This window comes from Gekko japonicus, unplaced genomic scaffold, assembly GCF_001447785.1.
Source record: "Gekko japonicus isolate JY-2015 unplaced genomic scaffold, Gekko_japonicus_V1.1 scaffold1011, whole genome shotgun sequence".
Classification (NCBI taxonomy): Eukaryota; Metazoa; Chordata; class Lepidosauria; order Squamata; family Gekkonidae; genus Gekko; species Gekko japonicus.
Genome location: NW_015176478.1, coordinates 195,257 through 220,400, shown reverse-complemented (window position 1 = coordinate 220,400; position 25,144 = coordinate 195,257). Strand labels below are relative to the sequence as shown.

The following is a 25,144-nucleotide window of genomic DNA, read 5'->3' as shown; positions in this document are numbered from 1 at the left end:
TCAGAAAAGGCGAGGGGCTGAGGGGTGTGTGTGTGTGTGTTTATGTGGGGAGTGCTTTTGCCGCCTGTGGTTCAGACTGCCTGCAATTTATTTATTAATCACATTTGTGCCCCGCCCTTCCCTCACAAGGCAGGCTCAGGGCGGGTTGTTCCTCACAAGCACCTACATTTCTGTCTCACTTGCTAGTTCTGCTGTCTCAACAACTATTCTTCCAAACAACTGCATGCATTCTAAAGGCACAAATGCTTGCTTTAAAAAAAAAGATCTCTTCATCGGCTCCATAACGTCTATGCAAAGAGTACCTATCCAAGCCTAGAACACTGGCAGAATCAGAGCCTAGACCGGAAGTCACCAGAATCTAGAACTTGGGCATCTCCACCTGCCACTTTGTACGGAGTTTTAGGTTCAAATGAAACACTATGAAAGAATACTTGCACTATTTTTTCTTCACCTGAACTAGCTGGGGCATTTGAAGAAAGTCAGATGATAAAAAGCCATTTAATTCATTTCTCCTCAGCCGTCTTCCAACACCAGATTGCCTTTTCACCCATGTGTGGAAAATTGTAGGCTCTGTTTCATATATACTCCACTCTGATTTTAGCCTACTTCGGCTTAATTTAAAACAACCTCAGAGCACCACAGAACTGTCACTTCAGCCTTAAATTTCCCAACATTGTGAGTGGTCTAATGTCTAAAGGCAGGGTCACTGAGAGCTAATTATATTCCATTTTTTCACTAAACTGAAATCTTTCATATTAGAGCTATTACAAAAATCAAAGTTACAACAGTTGCCTTTTCAGGGACACACCCTGGCAAGGATTCAAGTTTGGGCTCAGCTCCATTTGTTAAAATTTTGTTATGTCACATCTTTAGGATTGTTGGGTGTATTCAGGTAACACTTACATTGGTTTCAATGGGGAAAAACACTCCCATCTGTAATTTCCCCCTCAATGCCCAAGTGAGATAAAATTATCAGAGACTGTAGCTTTCGCCCAAGGGAGGCCCAGATGGATAAGAAGAGCCCACTGGGGCAGGATCAGACCAGTGGTCTATCGGGCCCAGCCCCCTGTTTCACACCAGTTCCTCTGGAGGTCTAGCAAGGGGGCAGAGAGGCTGAGGCCTTCCTTCCCCTTGTTAACAGGCTATTGAAGTTCTCCCTTGCAGAATGGGCCTGTGGAGGCAGGAGGGGATGTCTTCTGTTCTTCCATCCTTTCCTCCCGTGGCAGTTCTGATGGCTGCCGTGGGGGCAGGACCTATCCATCACAAAATGGCAGCCATGGGTGATTTATACATTTATTTATACCCCAGCGGAGACTGGTTCCTTGCTGTGGGAAGAGGCATTATTTTGTTTCAGTTTCTAAAGAATGGGGAGGGTTTGCTTTGTGCGTGCCCACAGACAGAGAACGTTTGTGGCCAAGCCATGGGCGAACAGATGCAAGATGCCTGCCCGGGACAAGCTCGGAGCTCTGCTAGAGAATGACCCAAAGCTGTTTTTCTTTCTTCCATTCAAGACCCTTTGGGTTTCATTCCCAAAACTCAAGAAGGCAGAGTGGGCACCAGGAAATGCCTCAGCAGCTGCCATTTGCATCTGGTTGGAGACAGCGGCACTAGCTACGTGCTGCAGTTTGGAGCCTCTTGAGTTGCTGGTGCACCATCTAAAAGTATATTTGTGAATATAAAGACCATTATCCCCCTGTTGCTTTCAACCTGACAGATACAGCTGGAGATTGGTAAATGGTCTTTTTATATTTTCAAAGAAAGACTCCGTATTGATTACATTACTGCTGTTTTTTGGAATAATTTGAAAATTCACAATAAGTCATGAGATACTTTCCCTTACATTCCTTACTTCTAGAAGCCAGTTAATCAGGAAATGAAAACATTCCCTTGAGCTTCCCATTCTTGTCCATCACAGCTGTGACTTCTCTGATTGGCTAGAACAAAGAGAAGGTGGAGCAGGCTGTTTCCACTGCATACTTAAGCAGAAAATACTTTTTTTTTTTTGCCTTCTGTCTTTGCATTTGGAAGGCCTGGAAACTAGCTTTAAAAAGACAAACAAACAACAAATCTGGAGACCTGGATCAGCTAATTGGTCAAATTGGTGGCATGCCAAAACCTGACTAATTGGTCAAATGGATAAAACCTGGCCACCTGGGCAATATGGCAACCCTAACCAAATGCAGCATCAGCGTTCTTTGAGTGGGTGGGCGGAGTTTGAATTAAATCAAATTCTCTGCCTCTTCATCCCCTCCTAGCTTTCCTTCTAGCATTCATAGCAAAGTATTTGCCCATTCCTACCATCACATCGATGCCCAGTAGCTAGAACAGCTTAGCCAAAAATCCTAAATATAAATACACGTTGATGGGGTCCGAATTGGCAGAGAGGGACCAAGAGAGAGATCTTGGAATTGTAGTAGATAACTCACTGACAATGTTGAGACAGTGTGCAACTGCAATAAAAAAGGCCAATGCTATGCTGGGGATTATTAGGAAGGGTATTAAAAAAAGATCAGCCAATATCATAATGTGCCCATATAAATCAATGGTGCGACCTCATTTGGAATACTGTGTACAGTTCTAGTCACCACAACTTTAAAAGGATATTATAGCTTTGGAAGAAGTGCAGAAAAGGGCAACTCGGATGATAAAAGGGTTGGAACACTTTCCCTATGAAGAAAGGTTAAAACACTTGGGGCTCTTTAGCGTGGAGAAACAACGGCTGAGGGGTGACATGATTGAGGTTTATAAGATTATGCGTGGGATAGAGCAGGTAGAGAAAGAGGTACTTTTCTCCCTTTCTCACAATACAAAAACTTGTGGGCACTCAATGAAATTGCTGAGCGGTCGGGTTAGAACAGATAAAAGGAAGTATTTCTTCACCCAAAGAGTGATTAACACATGGAATTCACTGCCACAGGAGGTGGCAGCGCCTTAAAGCATGGACGGCTTCAAGAGGGAATTAGATAAGCATATGGAGCAGAGGTCCATCAGTGGCTATTAGCCACAAGGTATAGATAGGGGCTCTGGGGCAAGTGATGCTCTGTCTTCTTGGTGCTTGGGGGGGGGGGGTCAACAGTGGGAGGGCTTCTAATGTCCTGTTACATAGAAAGAAAAGGAGCCCCAAGCTGGTGGGAAAGCAATGGTTTGGGGGGAATGCTGTGCAAAATAATGTTAATCAGAGATGATGCTCTATGGAGCAAAGACCGACTAAGTGTTCTGGTCAGTGTGCCTCTCAGGTACACATCTCCCAAGTTCCTTTGTTGCATGCCTCAGATTTCACTGCCCAAGGAAACGGAGACTTAAGAAAGTATCAGGAAATGGAAACTGATGTCACAGTTGTACCAGAAGAACATCCAGATATGAGCTAGACATTGTATAGAAATATTGTTTCTATATTCACATGCCTTTTCCTGTGATGTCTTTTGATAACATGCTATGTCTTGTTTCCTGTTGCAAGCCAAATGGTGAGGCCACATGGCCTCAATAGCCATGCCATAAACCCACATTCTTTCACACTTTCATGCCAAAAGCCAGACCTCATGGCTACATTTTCTGGCCCACATGCGACAAGTCACGTACTCAATGAAGTAGCTGGAGTTTGGGTCAGCTGACTGCAGGCAGGGTCTCCAAACTTCCAGCCAATCCCACAAACCTGAGGTTAGCAACCATGGCAACCAACAATTAGGCACACCCATGCCCACTCGCAATTGGCTGATGACCACAGCTAATTTGTGACTGGAATTGGAGTATAATTGTTTGATCCCTATGGGAGTGAGATCCCCAGTTAAGACACTCTCCACACTTTTGTGGAGTGACAATTTTGACAGTGATGTTTATTAGAGATATGCTTACTATAGGTTTCAGATCTTTTGTCAGGACTGAAAAAAGTGCACGAAATTCAGAGGTTATAGGTACAAGATACTACACCCCCTAACACCCCACTCATACGTCAGCAGGCAGGCCGATCCGTTACCATGGCACCTCGACAGATATACAGTGCTTATCTCTGCAAGCCTAAGAAAGGAGTCTCCAAGGCCATGAGAGCCAGCTTAGGGGCACAACTTAAAGGATGGTTATGGCTACAAACAGGCACTCTATCAACACACTCTCTCCCCATGCACCCTCCCCCCAGATAAATGGCAAGCAGTGAAGCAAAATGAAGGAAAGGAAAACTGAAAGCCTGATGCTTCTTCAGCAACAGAACCTCCTTCTTTCTGTTTGCATATGCAGTAATGTTATAACATCATAGCACTGTAAAAAAAAGGTTGGATGTATTGTTGGGAACAGCATGGTTGCCCCATTTCAAAGGTTCCCCGCTCATCCTTAGTTGCCAACTAAGAAAATGGCTGATGATTGTTGAACCGGATACACCAATTCATAACAGTGTTATTCAATAATTATGAAGCTTGCTAAATGTGTTCTTGCGTACTTCGTCAGCGGTGGAACCTCCTTTTTTTTGCATAGGCAGTAAAGTTATAACATCATTACATTGTAAAAAGAAAGAACACACACCAGGAGCAATAGGAGAAGAGAAGGAAGGAGAGGAGAGGAACCGCATGGACAGGTAACTGCGCGGAGGAGGCAACCCGAAACCTCACTGCCCGTTTTGTCCCAACGTTATAATGTTGTTATATTATAATGAGAAAAAGAAATCGCATTGTAACGCAATCAACATTACAATATAAAAAATTAGTGGATTGCTCTGGGGGCAACCTTAGGGAGGCAGGGGCAGGAACATGTGACACTGACGACACAAAAGGATAGTGGGAAACAAAATTAGAAATCAGGAATTCCTCACTGGAAAACTGTGAGTTCTGAAGGAAAAAAATGGCCAAAAAGGTGGATTTGAAAAATATGAGGTAAGAGGGCATTAAATTCGGATAAAGAGGTTGCTTACCTGTAACTGATGATCTTCGAGTGGTCATCTATGCATTCATTCCTCTGGGATATAGTGCGCCTAAGCCGACCTGGATCAGTTCCTCTTGAAAGCAAAAGGGATTTTCGCGCCTGCTCCCCAGTCGCGCGCCGGCCTCACTGCGCATGACCAAGGGAGGGGCATGACAATCCCGCAAGTTCTGCTGCCATCAGTCTCCGAGTAATAAAAAGGAGAGGACTGAAAGCAGAGGGGAAAGAGGGCGGGTGGTGTGAATACAGCATAATGTCTCCCGCCCTTTTGGGAGGGATAAAGGCTCGGCAGACAGTCGAATCCAAAATTGCTCCAATAAACTGGACTCTCAATGAAGGAAGGAGCATTGATCTTTTCAGGTTCACCCTCAGGCCCAATGCATCTAGGGTGACCAGCGTTAAATCTATATGGTTGAACAGAGTCTCTCTGGAGCTTGCTACCAGCAACTAATCATCTATGTACGGAAAGATCCGTACACTCTGGAGATGGAGGTATGCCGCGATGACAATCATCATTTTTGTAAAGACTCTGGGCGCTGTCGAGAGTCCAAAAGGAAGGCCTTTGGACTGAAAATGGCCTTCCGTGACTGCAAAATGCAAAAACTTCCTGTGAGATGGGTGGATAGTTATATGAAAATATGCATTTTGCAATACTGGATGGTGGAGTAGTTATGAGTTGGGGGCCTCGGGTACCTGAATAAATTCTATGATGTACCCCTTTTCGATGATGGAACGTACCCACCAGTCTGATGTTATTCGCTGCCAAGCAGCCAGGTAGGGAGACAGGCGGGTAGGGGTGGGACGACAGGAGTCAAAGGCTCGGCTTGGAGGCTTTCGGAGACTTAGCCTTAGGCTGAGAGACGGATGAGAATTTTGGTTTGTGCACATAAGGGTGGGAAGACATGGTGGGTGAGCGTTGCCACTGTGCTTCCGGGGACAACTGAAGAGAGGATCTGCGAGACCATGGCTTGTTCCAGGATTTTGCTTTGGATAGTTTAGGCGCCGACATAACTCCTAAATTTCACGATGTCTTTATACTTTTGTCTAGGTCTTGCATATCAGTCGTGGCACTGAAAAGGCCTTCGAATGGAAGGTCCTCAATGAGAATCCTGGTATCCTGCGGTAGGACAGTAGAACGCAACCAGGCGTGACATTGGAGGGTAACTGCTGAAGTCAGCGTTTTGGCGGCCGCATCCAATGTGTGCTTAGCTGCATTGAGCTGATGTTTAGCCAAAAGCATTCCCTCCTTCTGAATCCTGCGAGCCTGACGGTTAGCGTCCTCAGGGAGGGTTGCAATAAATTCAGACAGCTGCTCCCAAAGAGCAAACAGATAACTCCTCATACATGCTGCATAGTTTGAGGTCTTGATGCCAAGTGCTCCTGCATCTGCCCTTGGAGGAAGAAGCGACTACGACAGAATTAGGTTTAGGGTGGGTAAACAGAAATTCAGCACCCTGCTCCTGCACCTTATACATATGATCTACCCTCCGGCTCGAGACGGGGGTAGATGCCGGGTGAGACCATGGGACTTTAGCCACCTGAAGGAGGACCGAAGTCATCGGTAAGACAATCGAGGTAGAGGTCTCCATCTGGACGATATCGAACACGGAGTCCGTCACAGTAGGCGGGGGCTGTACCGTAGACAGAGTGAGCATGTTAGTCATCCACTTGATGAAATCTCCATAGGATTTTAAGTCTTCTGAAGGGGAGATTGGAAGATCATCACCCACTTGTTGAGGTGGCGAGGGTTCCACCAGAGGATCGGGGTTTTCATCCTCTGATTGGGAGGAAGCGTCTGAAGAGGCGGAGTGCTCAGACAGCTCGGAAAAAGACATAGGTAACATCGGTATCGATGGAGTCAGATTCGATGGTTCTTTAAACTTTGGAACTGTTGGGTATGACAGCTTGGAAGGTTTGCCTGTCGGCCTCGACAGTTGGGGCCTCACAAACTCCAGTGTCGATGGAGGATCTCGATACCAGGAGAGACGTGAAGAGGTGGACTGACGGTCCCACTCCATTGGTTGGGGTGGGAACCACAGCATACTGCCTGTAAATGGATAGGCCCCGTACATGTATTGCCACTGCCGTTGGTCCCAGGAGGGCAGTGGTGGCGGATGGATTGGTGCCAATGGTCGGTCTCGATCATCAGGTTGGAGCTGTGAAGGACGGCTCCGCGGTCTGAGTACAGACTTTCACCACTGGAAAACCGGGAGATCTGTGTCAAGTCCATAATGTGCTCTGAGTCAGTGAGCTGGACAGGACGCAGCGAAGGTGACTGAGGTACACCTTGTGGCTGCTCTTGGCTCAAAAAGTCAAGGGAAGCAGCCCTCATAGGAATCGGTTCTGAGGCCCTCCGTGGGGTCAGCAGAGATTGCGTAGGGGGAGTTTTCTTATGTTTTTTATGCTTGACTGGCTGATCGTCCTTGCCCTTCCTGCATTTTTTAGAGGGAGTATGGGATTCGGACTGAGATGTCTGGGCTGAGCATTTCAGCATCGGCCGGTCGACACCTATGTGAGTCGATATCGGGGACAGCACAGCCGGCTATGCCAAGGTGTCCTGTGACAACATCGGTGAAAGCGCTAACTCCAAAAGCGCAATGCGAAGTCTGGCAGCTCTGTTCTTCCTTGTCTGCTTCAAAAACTTTGCGCAATGAGCACAAGAGTCCACTCGGTGTGATTCCCTGAGGCACAAATAACAAAGCGAGTCTCCGTCTGGGGGGGGGGCACGATCTTGCTGCCGCACTTAAGACACCGTTTAAAGAAACCCCACCTCTTGGCCATAGGCCGGGGGTGGGGTGGGGTGAACACACGACAAAATCCAAAAGGAAATAAATCTGTAGAAACAAAGTCCTTTCACTTAACGAAAAATAAACAAGAAGAAAACAAAGAAACTTCGAAGAAAATGAGTAATACGCTTAAAAGCACATTTTTTTTACCAACCGAAGCGGAGAAGATCCCGCCAGCGCGGTGGTCAGAAGAGAACTGGCGGGGTTGTTGTGCCCCTCCCTTGGTCATGCGCAGTGGGGCCGGCGCGTGACTGGGGAGCGGGCGCGAAAATCTCTTTCACTTTCAAGAGGAACCGATCGAGGTTGGCGCAGGGGCACTATATCCCAGAGGTGTGATGCACAGAGACCACGAAGAAGATCTACAAACTTCGATTATTTAAGAATGCTGATGTGGATGTCTGCACTTGTGTGGAAATGGTCCTAGCCAGTCCATATCCAAATGTTATAAGGAATCTCATGTAAATTAGAGGGAGAGCCAGTGTGGTGAAGAGGTTAAGAGCCGCAAATGCTAATCTGGAGGGCCAGGTTGGATTCCCCACTCCTCCTCCCCCTCCACGTGGAGCCTGCGGGGTGAACTTGGGCCAGTCACGGGTCTCTCAGGACTCTCTCAGCCTCACCTGCCTCACAAGGTGACCATTGTGGGGAGAGAAGGGAAGGTGATTGTAAGCCACTTTGAGACTCCTTCAGGTAGAGAAAAGGGGGGTCTAAAAACCTCTTCTACCCTTTTGAGGTTAAAAGAATGTGCTTGGATTGAATTTTAATCAGTTACTTTCAGAAGTCATGTACATTCACTGCACCATCTCCCGGCAGATTATCCCATGAGCTTTGTGCACTCATTCTGCCAACTCTCACCTCCCGTACGATTCTTTCTGTCTTTTGGAGAGGCCATTATCAAACTGTGATTGAGCTGCAGATGTGTGCACAGAGTTTCTGATTGCTTCCTCAGTTCACCAGAAGTTAAGTCTCCTTAGGAGGAGAGGTATTGAATGTTTTGACTCTAGGGAGCCTGAGCCCCAAATAGCAGGCTTCGGCTTTCTCGGGGTTGCCAACTCCATGGTTAGGAATTCCTGGGGATCTGGGGTGTGTGTGTGTGGAGGGGCCTCAGCAGGGCACAGGGCCACAGAGCCCCGCCCTCCAAAGCAGCCCTTTCAACAACTGGTCTCGGGAGTATGGAGGTCAGTTATAATTCTGGGGGATATCCAGCCCCCGCCTGGAGGTTGGCAAGCCTATGCTTCCTTCCTGTCCACCCCACCCACCCCAACCCAACCCCATAATTGTATTCAGATGACAAACGCTGCCGAGTGCGTTTGAGCTGCAAGCATTTAGTCTGTGCAACTGGAGCCACTGTGAGATTAAACAGTCCATTAAATATTACTGAATAAAAATAAATTATTACGGTGCATTTATTAAGACATCCTGGTTCCGAAGCCAAAGCAGGGCACAGAAATGGACACCAAGCATGGCAGGTGAAGGACGCCTCCTGCCCGGCTGTCCCAGAGCTCCTCGCCACGGGCATTCGGCCCCTCACTTTACGAGAGCCCACCATGCTTTTCTGGAGAGCAGGAGGCCAGTTGCCAGACACCCTCCCTGGCCTGACTCAGGCAGCTGCTTCATCTCTTGATAACCAAGAATGAATTAACTTCAATTAGACTTCAAAATTACAAAGCTTCATCAGCTTTCCTTAAAACGGCTCCGGCTACAATGATCTCGTGTCTAATTCCCAGCCCTTGTCTGGGCAGTCAATTGCTCTGCTGGGCAATTACTGCTCTCCCCCCCCCCCGCCTCTTTGAGGGGCAAACAGGGGCTTCTGCAGGACGGAACGTTCCTGGCCCCCACCCCAGCCTTGAAGAAGGCCACCCTGGAGGGGGGTGTGTGCGCTGTCCGGGGAAGTCCAGCCAGCCAGTCAGCCAGTTTATTGTTACAGTCCTTAGACCAGTCATACGAAAAAGAAGTATACCTTTACAATATTCCAAAAATTTAAAATACATCCATAAAACATTAATAGCAGATTAAAATTTAATCTAATAGCTAACTGCTGTGACTACCTAATTACCATATTATTTCTGTAATCTGAGTATCGCCACACAGCAACTGGCTACTTTGGTGCTCCCAAAGAGAGCCTTGGGGATGAGATGGTGACAGGCAAGTGACTCTTGTCACCCTCCGCCGTCCCGAACCTTTTTGAGCCTGCGGGCGCGTTTGGACTTCTGATGTGGCTGCAACAAACTGGCAACCACAAAATGGCTGCCGTGGGAAGTGGAGACAGTCACAAAATGGCTGCCACAGCTTAACTTCAGTGACACGGTGTAGATCCTGGTGCTGTGGCGGCAGCTGCCACCACCACAGCAACATTCTAAAAGATCTGCCCAGCCCATCGAATCTCCGACAGTCAATGGAAAGCCTTTCTGGGCAGAAGCCCCACCTGGCCCTGCCCACTCCCTAAAAACACTCGGCGGGCACGTTGGGGACCCCTCTTAGCAGGCCAACTGGTATCGATTCAGGTAGGGTGGCCACAAGTAGCCCGCAAAGAGCACCTTGCCCTGCTCTCCGGCTGACGGGCTGGGGAAAAGTGTATGCCCCACCCAGGCCTCTTCCCACCCCGACAGCAATACCATCATGACAGACTGCTGTGTTAATTCCAGTCGGTGGTTAGTTACCGTTTTTATGGTGGACAGTTTACTGATTGTACTTTGAGGGTCTACTTCATGTAGAAAAGAAATCTGAAGGTGATGGAGGAGGAAGAGGAGAAGAAAAGAAGAAGAGATTGGATTTATACCCCTGGCCCTTCACTCGGCGTCTCGGAGCGACTTACAATCTCCTTCCCTTCCCCTCCCCACAACAGACACTCTATCAGGTAGGCGGGGCTGAGAGAGCTCTTTCGAGGACTGCTCTTGAGAGAACAGCTCTGAGAGAACTGTGACTGACAAGAGATCCGGTAGAGGCGGCAGATGGCTCAATTCGCTGCTCCTAGACATAAAGTAGTTTCATCTTAGTTTTACGTTATCTATTATTTCTAAGGACTGTGACCGTCCCAAGGTCATCCAGCCAGGCGCAAGTGGAGGAGTGGGGAATCAAACCCAGTTCTCCCAGATTAGAGTCCGCCACTCTTAACCACTACACCAAACTGGCTCTAGTATAGTTTATGCCTGTAATCATAACTGGACCCCAGGCCTGCAGCTAGATGATTGTAGGTGGTGGGGGGCACTGGATGGAGCACACCCCCCCCCACGCTGTTTGTCAAACTCACTGGGGATGAAGAGGGCTCTTCAGGGTGCTGGGGCCGGGTTTCCACAGGGCAGAGTGGGAGCACTCCAGGCAGGGTGGATCCCGGGCAAGCCCCGCCCACTCCCCTCCGGTTGCCTCCCTCACAGAGCTGGCCAGGCCGGGGACACCCAACGGGAGCCCATGCAGGGGCCAAGGCAGGCAGATGCCTCCCTCCCGAGCCTCGCCGTTGACGAGGGAGAAGCTGCCAGTTGAGCTGGAGCCCCCACAGCGGCACCCGCAGGCTGAGCCTCCTTCTGCAGCTTCCAGCCTCAGCTCCCCTTGTAAGACAATGTCCATGAGCCTCACGTGGCACCCAAGCAAACAAACCTCCTGCCTCTGTTGGGTAAGAGTACAGAAACACTGGGGAACTCTCCCTGTTCTCATCTTGACTCTCTCTTCGGCATGAACGAGACGCGAGATGCTAAACTCATTTTCCCCACTGCTAGTCTCCAAAGAAATAGCTGCTTTGTTTGAAATGCATTTGTTTTCCCGGTATATTTAACCTTCCCCAAATCCATTTCTCTTTAGATAGAAAAACACTCAGACATCACTGGCGTCTATGTGGAGGAAAATGTTCTGCACAAAATGGGATTAAAGATCTTCAGTGGCCAAAACAGGCAAAGGTTCTTCCGTTCTGCTTGGATGCTGTTTTCTTAAACTGTGTTGATGGGCATAAGAACATACGCACATGCAAAACAATTACCACGGGTGGCTAGTAATGGAGCTGATGAAATCAATGCCACGTTGAGTTAACATACTAGATCAGCGACCGCCGGAGCGGTGCCTACGGGTGCCATCATGGCACCCACCAATGTGTCTCTTGGCCCTCGCCCACTCCTCCCCCACAGCAAAGAGTCAGCCCTGGCTTCCCTCCACTCCCCTGGAACGGGAAGCTGCTTCAGAAGGCCCCTCGGCTGCCTCCCCAGCAGCAGGAGGCTTGGCACCTTCTGAAATTGCCTCCCGTACCAGTGTGGTGGTAGCCCCTGCCGTTGTGATACCAGAGGGGTGAGGGGCTGCAGATGAAAGATCACGGGGGGGGGCGTTCCTGGGGTTCTGGGGGAAGATTGCCTTCCCAGGGAAGAGAGCCATAAAAGGTGCGAGAGGGTCGGTTGGAGTGGAGAGGAGCTTCTGTGAGCAGATGACCCTCTGCTCTGCCTGCCAGGGAGGACAAGATGCTCAGCTGCTGCTGAAGCATGTGCTGGGTATGGGGAGCCATGGGGCAGGCCCTCCTCCTCCTCCTCCTCCTCAATGACTGGGAGACAGAGGTCCGCCATCCCATGTGGGCGGGGGGGGCACTCCCTAACTCTGGACTGGGCAAAGAACTTCCAGCCGGCCACGGCAGGGAGGGCTAGGATGGGTGAACAAGCCGTTCATGTCCTTCGAACGTTGGGAATTGGGTTCTCCTGCATGGAGCAGGTGGAGAGTCGGGATCAGCCTTTATTTTCCGCAGGCACCCACAGTGGAGATGCGAAGGAAGCTTCTGTACTGTCCAGGTTGCCTTAGGTCTTTTCTTAGACCTGCTGTCGCTAGTAGGCATGGCAGTCCGTTCCCCTTGTCTTGTGCTCTAGCTTAATAACCTGTAGTTAGTAAAGTCCATCTCGTTTGAGAGAGCAGATTCCGTTTCAAATGCCTCCCTGCACGCCTAGGCGGCCCTCGCTCGCTCGCTCGTGCACGTGCTTAGAGGCAGCCTTTCCTAGTGCCCTCCCCCCCAGCCACTGGTAAACATGGAAGGTTGGATTTAGTTCGGGGTGGTGGCACCGAGGAAGAACCAGCTTACACGCGTGCAAACACAGGAATGCAGCGCGGGCTTATGACTGCAGTCCCTACCACTTCTCACAATCCCACAAGTGCCCACAGGCCCTGGATTCAGATCCAGTGCAGATCCCAGCCCTCTTCCTGCAGGGCAGACCCACCTGTTCCTGGAGGATTTTCAGCAGGGCCTGCGTGTGCGTGTGCTCCTCTCGTGCTCGCTCCAGTTCTGATTTTTTGTTGTTCAACTCCTCTTGGATTTTCAACAGTTGCTGCGTGAAAGAAAAGATGTTTCCCATTATTAATGTCTGAGCCCCTGTGAATAAACACCCAGGACTGCAAAGCTTTGTGAAAGCAACGTTTTTCAAGTTTGTTCCATTTTCTGTTTTTATTGCTTTGACTATTATGTCTAAGTTGAACAAGACATAAATTATATCTGTCTGCATTTTCTGCCTCTTGCCAAGGAGATGCATTTCTCTTAATGTAACAAATCGCTTAACCACACATTAAAACACAAACTCCTGGCGTGGTGCGTGCCGTTCGCAGCGGAGCCGTCGCATCCGTCTGAACCAAAGCTTTATTTGCAGAAGGGAGCAGATCCACTGGTTTAATAACATGGAGGTACGTGCTTCGGCCCATAAATAATTCACAAACACAGCCCTTTAATATAATTAGTTACTGGCCCAAAGCCATCTCATTTTGCACAAAGCTATAATCCGAAATGTATTTATGCTGAGTTGCCAAAATGGCAAAAAAATAAATTAAAAAAATGGCTCCCCCCCAGGGGGGTGGGCTATGCTTGCAAAGTTTGATGATTACATCTGTGAGGCCAAAGCCATGCAAATCAATGCATCTGCAGAGGGAAGTGCTGAGCAGAATGGGGGAAAGACCAAAGGGAGCGTTCCAGGATGTTTGAAATGGACTTGATTGATCTCGTCCAGAGCTGAATGACGTCAGCGAGTGAAAACAGACCAGCACCCCAGTCTGTCCTCAGTGAGAAAATGCCTCAGAAGCCAATGAAGGGGAGCTGAAACTCCTGCCGCCACCCTCACTTACTTGCTTGCTTTGCTTTCACCCCACCTTTCTCCCAAAGCATCTTGCATCTCCCTCCTCTCCTCCATTTTATCCTCACAATACCCCTATGAGGTAGGCTGGCCTGAGAGACTGGAAGAGCATGGATTAAACCTGGGTCTCCAAGATCCTAGTTTGAAATGCTAAGCACTACACCACATTTTCAAAACTCTTCATGTCTTCGCTTATCTGCCCAGACACTGCACTGCCAGGCTGGCATTCTTCCAACTACGTCAGGCTTGGCAATTAGCCCCTTTCCTGTCTCCCCCTGACCTAGCCACTGTAATCCATGCCATGGTCACCTCCAGGCTGGACTACTATCACTCGCTGTACACTGGCCTGCTCTTGAGACTAACCCAGAAGCTCCAGCTGGTCCAGAAGGCGGTGGCGTGAGTCCTGGCAGGAACGCCATGGGCGGCACATATACAGCCAGGGCTACGCCAGCTACACTGGTTCCCAGTGGAGTACTGAGTCAGGTTCAAGGTTTTGGTATTGACCTCCAAGGCCTTGAGCAGTCTGGGATATTTGGGGCCGCCTCCTTGGTATATGTCCCCTGTGGAAAAGAACCTGCTGGCGATCCTTGGCCCCAAGGAGATCTGTCTGTCCTCGACCAGAGCCAGGGCTTTTTGGGTCTGGCCCTGTCCTCCTGGAACTCTCTGCCGAATACCACCGGGGCCCTGCGGGACTTCATGCAGTTCCGCAGGGCCTGTACGGCCTTTGGTTGAGGACAGCTTCCCTCCACCTTTCCACTTCGGCCTCCTCCTCGCCCTGCCCACAGTCTGGAGTGGGCTGAGAAGAAATGTTGATGCCATCTGAGATTCTGTAACGGATATATAGATTTTATTGATTTTAACATTGTCTTTAACTGCTGTGCATTGCCTTGTGCTTGCAGAGATTGGGTGATTCATAAATCCAAAACAAATAAATAAATAAATGAGTGATGGATTAGTCCTGAATCCGCTTACATATTATAACACAAAGGAGACAGGATCCTTGTCATCCATCATTTTGCATCTTGGTTTAAAAAGCTACAAAGCTGTCTTTGAAAAATGTTCCAAACAAAAAAAGATCACAACCAGAGTAGACGGAGGAAAGAAGTATTATTAAAGGTCTTTGGTCAATTAAAAAAAGCAACAAGAATCAGAGAAATGGCTCAGGCCGCCAAAGGAGTAAGTTCCACTGGACTCAATGGGGATCACTTCTGAATACAGACACTTAGGATTGCATGGGTAGTGTAAGTACTTTATTTAGATTAATAGCCATAATTTTAAAAACTAGTAATGATAAAGTAGACAATATAATCCACTCCTTAATAAATATCAATGCTACAGTTCAGGGGTACTACGGGACAGGAGGGTGTCCTTTTCCCTGGAGGGGGGAGGAAATGCAGAGTGTCTCAGTGATTCCGGCGTGCAAACTCTGCTTGTCCCTCCTTTCCTTCTGGAATTCTATAGGATGCTTGGCTGTCGTCCAAAAAACAATTCAGACCCCAGAAGCTCCCTCTCCCTCTCTCTGCACAGCTGACAACAAATTCACCCAGTAGAAGATGACAGCTGACCAGTCCCCTCCCCACTAGTGTGGCAAAGCAGATCTGAGTCCAGCAGCAGCTTAGAGACCAACAAGAATTTCAGGGGTTTTGGCTTCTGAGGCCAAGGTCTCCCAGCCCGTCCAATCAGGTCTCAGTGTTCCAAGAGCTCCAACAGAGCTCTTCTGGTAAAGGCAGTTGCCCTGCACAAGGAGAATTTCACTGTAGACTCTTCTGTTTGCACGGATGTACAATAGAGATGGGATTAATCTAGGACCTCTTCTAGGACTTTAGGAAGCTATCCCCCCAAAACCCGGGGGGGGGGGCTCTCCTTGGTAACGAGGGGACCACTGTGCAGCAGCCATCGGGGTCCCCCTCGGCCCTGGCCAGTGTCCCTCCTTGTTCGCATGTCCGCCTCTTGTGGCCTCATTTCCACTTCCAAGGCCAGACCTCTGGCTTCAACCATATGGGTCCCATAACCATCCCCTCAATGTGTTTTGCTGCCTCACCCACCATCTTGCTGCCACGGGGAACAGCCCTGGTTTGGACCCGACTGTCCAAGCTGTAGCTGTCTCTCAGAAAATAATAAATGTCCCCATTCAGTACCTCAGCGCCTGGATAGCACTTCTTGTGGAAATGTTGATTTTTGTAACCCACACAGAATGATTTCTTGCCCTTTTGGTCACAAGCAATTTAAGCATCGCAGAACAGAAAGCTCTTAATTGTCCAGCTACAATTGTAACCTAATTTGCAATTATCTCAGAGGGGAAAAGCCTATTCTGATTACATCCAACTATTCAATAATGCGGCTCAATTGATTCATTTGGAGTTACTCTAGAGGGACGGGGAGGGGCCTCTGGCCAGCGCCTGGAATAGCTGTGAGAGGCTTGGCAAGCGGCAGCCACGCAACCTCCGTCAAGGGACACGGAAGGGGAGGCCGGCAGACGTCTTCCTGAATCCTATACCACCTAAATACGGACCCTGCACATGTTAGAGAGACAAGGGGTCGAGTTAGCAGCGGCGGGGGCGTGGGTGGGTGGGATCCCAGGGGATTCTTGCCATGAAATACACACCCACACTAAGAAAAGCTATTCCAGAGAGGGTCTTCTCCGGCCCTTGGAGAGTTCAGGGCAAGGGCGGGGCACCCAATTCCCACCCCCACCCCCAGGTGCGGCTCATGCAGAAGTCCCGGGCTGACCTCTGGGGGCTTCTCTCTCTGCCCGGCAGGAAGGCTGAGCACAGGACCAGTCGGGAAATGGCTGCTCTAAACTCTGCCTCTGCAATGGACTCATCTGGCCTTGGCTGCAGGCAAGCCACACACCCCCTTGGCCTGCAGTATGGAGATAACCCGAAAGGCCGACCTGGCAGGATTACTGTGAGGACCCTAACAATTATGCTGTGAGATAAGTGAGCCTTCTAAAGTACATGTATGAAAAAGTTGGAGATCGAGCACATGCCAAGACAAACAGTGATTTGGGTTTTTTTGAGGGGGACATAATAACCCCCCTCCCCCCACCCCCCACAGAACTCTATTTCGTTAGGCATTCCCAACTGACTTCCCATATCTGAGCCTGGCCAGGAATAAAGACCAGAATAAACCAAGGGAGAGGCAGGATCTGGCTGACCTCATTTGAGTTGAAAATAAAGCTTCCCCCTTGCTTTCTCCCCACATGAACAGAAGGGGCTGCCCTTCCGGGGCCGACTTCTCTTCTGAGGCTGCCTCACGTCTGACCATGCCATGACAGCCACGGAAAGACCTCAGGCCGTCTCCTAAAGCCCCTTTCCACACAGCAAGGCTTTCCTCTGGAGCCCCAGGGTGGCAGCAGCAGCTGCCCGTGCAGTGCAGTGACAACACGGTTTCCAGCCAAGGACGGAAGATCCGATCTCTCCTCAGCACTGAACTCCGCTGTCTTGCCTGCTCTGATCTCTTGCATATGCATGTGCTGTACTCCTAGGGGAGTGAAGCCTGACCCTCTAGTTACCCCTCACTGCCTTGGGAGTTGTGTTCAAATGCAGCAGAAGTATGCTAAAGACATAAACAAGGATCAAGATGGGTAGCCACGTTAAGTCTGTCTGTAGATTAATATATATATTCGATGTATGTATTTATTATGTACTTGTGTATTCATTGTGTATTTTATTCTTCTTCTTGGAAACGTTCTATTGGCTGGTCGCTTGACCGTACTAATAAACTTGACTTGACTTGAGAAAAGAGCAAGAGTCCAGTAGCACCTTAACAAAATTTGTGGTAAGGTATGAAGCGAGCAGTGAAGAAGTGAGCCGTGACTCATGAAAGCTCCCCCCCTGCCGCAAATGTTGTTAATCTTTAAGGTGCCACCGACCTGGCTCTTCCCTTCCCCCAATTGTATTCGTCAATTTCCCACTGCTTGCTGCCTGGCTGCATCCTGACCCCCGCAGTATCCCCCGATTTCCCCTGAGTCTTCTTGATCCTTGTTTTTACAAATACAATCGGGGGGGGGGGGGGGAGAGCAAGGGCAGCGCAGCTTCTTGTGGGAAATCGGTCATAATTTTCCCCTCTGTGCTCAGAAAGTATGGAGCCGTCTGTCCCTTCCTACCTGTCACTGGGAGAGGGAACAAGCTGCGGCCTCTCTGCCTCTCTGCCCCCTGCCCCATCTGTCTGCCAGCAGGTACAAGCAAAGCCCTTCTTCTGCCTGCCTAGTGTGCACACCCGCACCCACACACACACAGAGTTTATGAACAGCTCAGGCAGTCCAGGTCTGTGGTCATCGAGGACTAGAAATCCCTCCACCAGAAAGGCAGGCAGGGCAACATCTGGCGTGGGAACATGGAGTGCGAAAAGCACAATTCTCTTCTCTTGCCGCCTTAGGCTCCCTCGCCTCCCAGATCAGTGTACACAGACAGCAACATGACAGAGTAGAGATTTTATTTTATTTTATTTATTTATTTAAATTTCTACTCCGCCCTCCCCACGAATGGGCTCAGGGCAGCTGATCTGATCAGAAGGCTTCTGCCTGTTCCCTAACATTGGAACAATTTCATCTGGTTGCTGTAGATTTTCTGGGTTGTCTGGCCGTGGCCTTGGCCTTGTAGGACCTGACGTTTCGCCAGTAGCTGTGACTGGCATCCTCAGAGGTATAACACAGAAAGATGGAGTACTCTCTATCAAGGTGAGAAGAAAATGGTAGGCAGGTAATTTATATCTACTCCGGAAGGTGGGGTAGGGCTGAGTCATTATCTTGTAGGAGTTCCCCAGGCTATGAACATGTTAATGGAGGAGCTTTCCTGAGGAGGTTCTTTTATATATGGATTGTTTCCTGCGGAGGCTTCCTGTTTCATGAGGAAGTTCTTTTGTATGTGGATTGGCTGTTGAAATTCTCAATCATGACTTCTCATTTTTTGGCTGATGTTAATGTGCAGGGAAAACAGCTCCTTGTCTGTGGTCGCAAGTTCTCTGCGGGTAGTATGGATTCTCTCATGTAAGAGAGACTGTTCTAGATAGTTGCAGTTAGCCTGTGGAGTTTTGAAGATTCTTTTTGTTGTGAGAAAGCATGTTCTTTTTTTTGTTGTGAGAAACCATTCCATCCTTTCTCACAACAAAAAGAACATCAGCCAAAAAATGAGAGTACTCCATCTTTCTGTGTTATACCTCTGAGGATGGCCAGTCACAGTTACTGGCGAAACGTCAGGTTCTACAATGCCAAGACCACGGCCACACAACCCGGAAGATCTACAGCAACTAATGAACTCCGGCCGTGAAAGCCTTCGACAACATAATTTCATCTGGATTCAGGGCATTCCCAATATTTAGATATGGAAATTACTCTGTTTATACATCGGTACATTTTAATTAAAGTATTTTTAAAAGAAATGGGCATTACTCTGGTCAGGTCTTGATGAGCAAATTTCTGATCACTTTATTCTGATGTGCTTACAGAAATGCTAAATAGTATTACACACAATGAGGACAAGAATTCCTGTCTTATAAATGCAAAAGAGTTTCCAAAATCATTCCAGGCTGTCTTACACTGATGCAGACCTGTAGAGTATTCAAAAAGGCTTGCGTGAATCGCCGCATTAACTCTACATGTTAAGCTTCGAGCCAGACGAAGGCTCCTCTGAACTAACATACTATTGGTTGCTCCACAACAGCGACCAATCAGAACTGCACCAATTCCCTGAGAGGGAAGAACCCTCATTGGACGTTATCCGCACAACCTCACTGGTTACTTATTGTAAATAGGCGTGGCTACATTAACCCGGGAATGTTTAAAAGGAGCCTAGCTCCCAATGAGAGATAAGGAGGCCTTCCTGAATGAACAGTGCAAAGTAATAGAAGACAACAATAGAATTAAATAGGCGTGGCTACGTTAGCCCGGGAATGTTTAAAAGGAGCCTAGCTCCCAATGTTAATCTGTTCTGGTTATGACTTCTTTCAAGAGCTTGTTCGTACCTACAATAAAGCTGATCACTTTGTTGAAATCACTCTCCGGATCTTTGTTAGCGGCGATCTAACAAGACCACTGGCCCATCAAGCCCAGCCCGGCTTATTCTGCTTGCCAGCCCTCGTTTTGCACGGTGCAGAGTCCTGACTGGGGCAGTGAAAAGAAATGGGAATGTGGCACAAAGTGAGCTGACTTGCTTTTGAGGTAAGAGACAGTCTTTATCTATGCAGGCCTATTTTGCGTCACTTCCTAAGGCCTCTTTTTACCTGCTGAAAGGCTTCCTCTGAAGCACAGCTGAGCGGCCGTGAGAGTCAACTGGAGGACCTGTATAAGGGCCAAGAAGCGACAGTTAGAACCGGATATGGAACAACTGATTGGTTCAGCATAGGAAAAGGAGTACGACAAGGATGTATATTGTCGCCTTGCTTATTTAATATATATGCAGAGTACATCATGCGAAATGCTGGCCTGGATGAATCACAAGCGGGAATTAAGATTGCTGGGGAAAAGATCAACAACCTCAGATATGCAGATGATACCACTCTAATGGCTGAAAGTGAAAAGGATCTAAAGAGCCTCTTGCTCAGAGTAAAAGAGGAGAGCGCAAAAGTGGGCTTGAAGCTCAACATCAAAAAAACTAAGATCATGGCATCCGGCCCCATCACTCCTTGGCAAATAGAAGGGGAAGCTGTGGAAGTAGTGACAGACTTCACGTTCCTGGGATCCCAGATCACCGCAGACTGTGACAGCAGTCATGAAATTAAAAGACGCCTGCTCCTTGGGAGGAAAGCGATGGCGAACCTAAACAGCATGATAAAAAGTAGAGACATCACCCTGCCAACAAAAGTCCGCATGGTCAAAGCAATGGTATTCCCAGTAGTCATGTATGGCTGTGAGAGTTGGACTATAAGGAAGGCCGAGCGCCGAAGAATAGATTCTTTTGAACTATGGTGCTGGAGGAGACTCTTGAGAGTCCCTTGGACTGCAAGAAGAACAAATCAGTCAATCCTCAAAGAAATCAACCCTGACTGTTCCCTGGAAGGCCAGATAATGAAACTGAAGCTCAAATACTTTGGCCACCAAATGAGAAGGGAGCACTCACTGGAGAAGACCCTGATGCTGGGAAAGATTGAAGGTCAAAGAAGACGGGGACGGCAAAGGATGAGATGGTTAGACAGTGTCAGCGATGCAACGAACATGAAATTGAGCCAACTTCGGAGGACGGCGGAAGACAGGAGAGCCTGGCGGGAGATTGTCCATGGGGTCGCGAAGAGTCGGACTCGACTGTGCGACTGAACAACAACAACAGCTCCCAATGTTAATCTGTTCTGGTTATGACTTCTTTCAAGAGCTTGTTCGTACCTACAATAAAGCTGATCACTTTGTTGAAATCACTCTCCGGATCTTTGTTAGCGGCGATCTAACAAGACCACTGGCCCATCAAGCCCAGCCCGGCTTATTCTGCTTGCCAGCCCTCGTTTTGCACGGTGCAGAGTCCTGACTGGGGCAGTGAAAAGAAATGGGAATGTGGCACAAAGTGAGCTGACTTGCTTTTGAGGTAAGAGACAGTCTTTATCTATGCAGGCCTATTTTGCGTCACTTCCTAAGGCCTCTTTTTACCTGCTGAAAGGCTTCCTCTGAAGCACAGCTGAGCGGCCGTGAGAGTCAACTGGAGGACTCACTGCAAGGCAAGCACAGGAAGGAACCACGTTGGAATAAAGATTGCAGGAACAATGAGGATGATGGGGCCAAGCCTGCATCAAAAGTGGAAATGAACAGGAGATGCACAAGCAAGGTAAAAAGGTAAAGGTTCCCTTGCTCGAAAGCCAGTCGAGCCCGACTCTAGGCTTGTGGTGCTCATCTCCGTTTCAAAGCCGAAGAGCCAGTGCTGTCTGAAGACGTTTCTGTGGTCATGTGGCCGGCATGACTAAACACCAAGGCCCACGGACCGCTGTTACCTTCCCACTGAAGTGGTACCTATTTATCTACTTGCAATTTCTTGCTTTCAAACTGCTAGGTTGGCAGGAGCTGGAACTAGAGACGGGAGCCCACTCCGTCATGTGGCACCCGGGTCTCGAACTGTTGAACTACCGACCTTCCAAAGCCTGCAGTTCAGCATCTTAACCCCTTGAGCCACCGCAGCTCCTTGCACAAGCAAACACCCACCCATTCTTTTATTCTGAAGGGCCACTGGAAATTCCAGGCCCTGAACCAGAAACCTCCTGGCCCGAGGCTGGGAACGGGACTGCTGAGCTCACAGAGGCAGGGAAGACTCCTTTGGTTGCAGAAAGGATGCTCAGTTGCAGAGCCTCAGCTTGGCATGAAGAAGCTCCCAGGTTCAATCCCCGGCACCTCTAGTTAAAAGGATCAGATGGTAGGTGGTGTGAAATCTTTCCCTGAGATTCTGGAGAGCCACTGCCTGTTTGAGGAGTCACTGCTGACCTTGATGGACCAAAGGTCTGATTCAGCATGAGGCAGCTTCAGAGGCAACATCACATCCTGTGACAGGGAGACCTCAGATGGCCTGGACTTTAGTCTTCTGTCAAGAAAACAATACTTTCTCACAGCTGCAGGGGATCAGTGATTAGCGCTCTCATTTTTTATTTTAAATGCTAAAAAAGGCACAGGAGGGACAATTTGGATCAGGGCCATCGTGCAGAAGGACGTGTGTGGTCCATTTTCCTGATCTCAATTGCCTCCCCTTTGAGTCATGGGGAAGGAACATACAAATACCACCAGGTACCTGCAAAGTTTCCTGAAGAGACAGATGTCAGCTGTGGGTGGTGGGCGTATTTCAATCAAGGAAAATGAACTTATGGATGGGGCTGCAGCTTAGTGCCAGAGTACCTGCTTGGCATGCAGAGGGTCCCAGGTTCAATCCCTGGCGTCTTCCATTAAAAGGATCCGGTGATAGGGTGATGCAAAAGACCACTCTCTCTGTCTGAGACCCTGGAGAGCTCCTATCAGTCAGAATAGTTAATGCTGACCTCAAAAGACCAAGAGTTGGACTCAGTATAAAGTAGTTTCATGCGTTCACACCCCATCTGCTCCCTGGCCCTGCTCTGGATCTCCTCCAGTGGCTGCTTTTGCATTAAAAATCTATGGGAGAAAAAGAGCAAGGACATGGTAGGCCTGTTGCAGGGACTGGAAAGTGAAATTGTAACAGGTGGTGAAGAGTGGGGGGTGTGCTCAATTCCTACTTTTCCTCAGTCTTTCCTTGCAAGGGAAACAGTGCTCAATATTACAAGAACAGAACACATGATGAGGGAAGGGAGTTGCAGCCTAGGATGGGCAGAGGGGTAGTACACAAACACCTAGTTTCTTTAAATGAAACTAAGTCCTCAGGGCCAGATGAGCTGCATCCAAAGGTACTAAAAGAACTTGCAGATGTAATTTCTGAGCCTCTGTCCATTAGTTTTGAGAATTCTTGGAGAACAGGTGAGGTTCCAGAAGATTGGAGGCGGGCAAATATTGTCCCCAACTTCAAGAAGGGGAAAAGGAGGATCCAGGTAACTACTGACCCATCAGCTTAACTTTTATACTTGGGAAAGTTTTAGAATAAATCATCAAGCAGACAGTCTTTGAATATTTAGAAAGGATGACTGTGATTACTAAAAGCCAGCATGGGTTTCTCAAGAACAAATCATGTCAGACTATCCTTATTGGGGTTTTTTTTGAGAAAGTTACTAACTTGCTGGATCAGGGGAAAGATGTAGATATAGTTATCTTGATTTCAGTAAGATTTTTGATAAGGTTCTACATATTTATTTATTTATTTACCTTCAATTTGTATCCTGCCTTGCTGGTGCAAACTGGCTCAAGGCGGCTTACACAAGTTAAAATACAATAAAACTAATAAATACAATAAAATTACAATAAAAACCATTACATAAAGTGCTAATATAAACAGATGGTGGGAATTTCTGTACATGGTCTGATGGGGAGAGGTCATATCTGGCGTTGTTACGTAGGGCTGTAGTATATTCAATTTACAAAGGTTGTCAGTGGTTGTCAGTAGCGGCTCCTAATCGAAGGCCTGGTGGAAGAGCTCCATTTTACAGGCCCTGCAGAAGTGTAAAAGGTCCCGCAGGGCCCTGATGTCCTCCGGGAGCTCATTCCACCAGTGTGGAGCCACCACTGAAAAAGCCCTAGCCCTTGTAATGGCCAGTCTGGCATCTTTAGGGCCAGGGAGAGTCAGGCGATTTTGCGACCCTGACCTCAGTGCTCTCTGGGGCACATATGAGGAAAGGCAGTCCCTCAGGTAGACAGGCCCCCGACCATATAGGGCTTTAGAGGTCAAAACCAGCACCCTGAAGCGAATTCAGTATGCTATTGGCAGCCAGTGCAATGCCTTCAGCACAGGCTGGATGTGGTCTCGTATGGAGAGACCCATCAACAGCTTGGCCACCCTGTTTTGCACCAGCTGCAGCTTCCAGATTTGGGACAAGGGCAGCCCCATGTAGAGAGCATTGCAATAGTCTAACCTCGAGGTGTCCATAGCATAATATTCTTGTTGACAAACTGGAAAAATGTGGTTTGGATCTTATGACTGTTTAGGTGGATCTGTAACTGGTTGACAGATTGCACCCAAAGAGTGCTTGTGAATGGTTCCTCATCCTCTTGGAGAGGAGTGACAAGTGGAGTGCCTCAAGGATCTGTCCTGGAACCTGTTTTGTTTAACATCTTTATCAATGATTTCGATGAAGGGATAGAGGGAATGCTTATTAAATTTGCAGATGATACTAAATGGGGAGGGGTAGCAAATACGGTAGAAGACAGAGTCAGGATACAGGATGATCTTGACAGGCTGGAAAACTGGACTAAAACAAATAAAATGAATTTCAGTGGGGATAAATGTAAAGTTCTGCATTTAGGTAGGAAAAATAAAATGCATAACTACAGGTTGGGGGAGACTTGTCTTGGCGAAAAGGATCTAGGGGTCTTAGTAGACCATACACTGAACATGAGTTAGCAGTGTGACACGGTTGCTAAAAAGGCAAATGCGATTTTGGGCTGTATCAACAGAAGTATAGTGTCCAGATCATGCAAAGTGATGGCACCACTTTATTCTACTCTGGTTACACCTCACCTAGAGTAATGTGTTCAGTTTTGGGCACCACAATTTAAGAAGGATATAGACAAGTTGGAATGTGTCCAGAGGAGAGCAACAAAGATGGTGAGGGGTTTGAAGACCAAGTCCTCTGAGGAAAGGTTGAAGGAGCTGGGTATGTTTAGCCTGGAGAGGAGATGACTGAGAGGTGATATGATAACCACCTTCAAGTACTTGAAGGGCTGTCATATAGAGGTTGGTGTGGAGTTGTTTTCTGTTGCCCCAGAAGGTGGGACCGGAACTAATGGGTTGAAATTAAATAAGAAGAGTTTTCGGCTAATCATTAGGAAATACTTCCTGACAGAGCGGT

At 48.3% G+C, this 25,144-nt stretch overlaps 1 protein-coding gene across 1 annotated transcript in view; it reads right to left on the bottom strand.

The window, feature by feature from the left end:
- ENOX1 (ecto-NOX disulfide-thiol exchanger 1) overlaps positions 1 to 25,144 on the bottom strand; it is a 239,110-nt gene that overhangs the window by 45,260 nt on the left and 168,706 nt on the right. Inside the window, 1 exon segment of the mRNA XM_015427201.1 lies at positions 12,869 to 12,976. Within this exon segment, the coding sequence (XP_015282687.1) occupies positions 12,869 to 12,976 (108 nt within the window).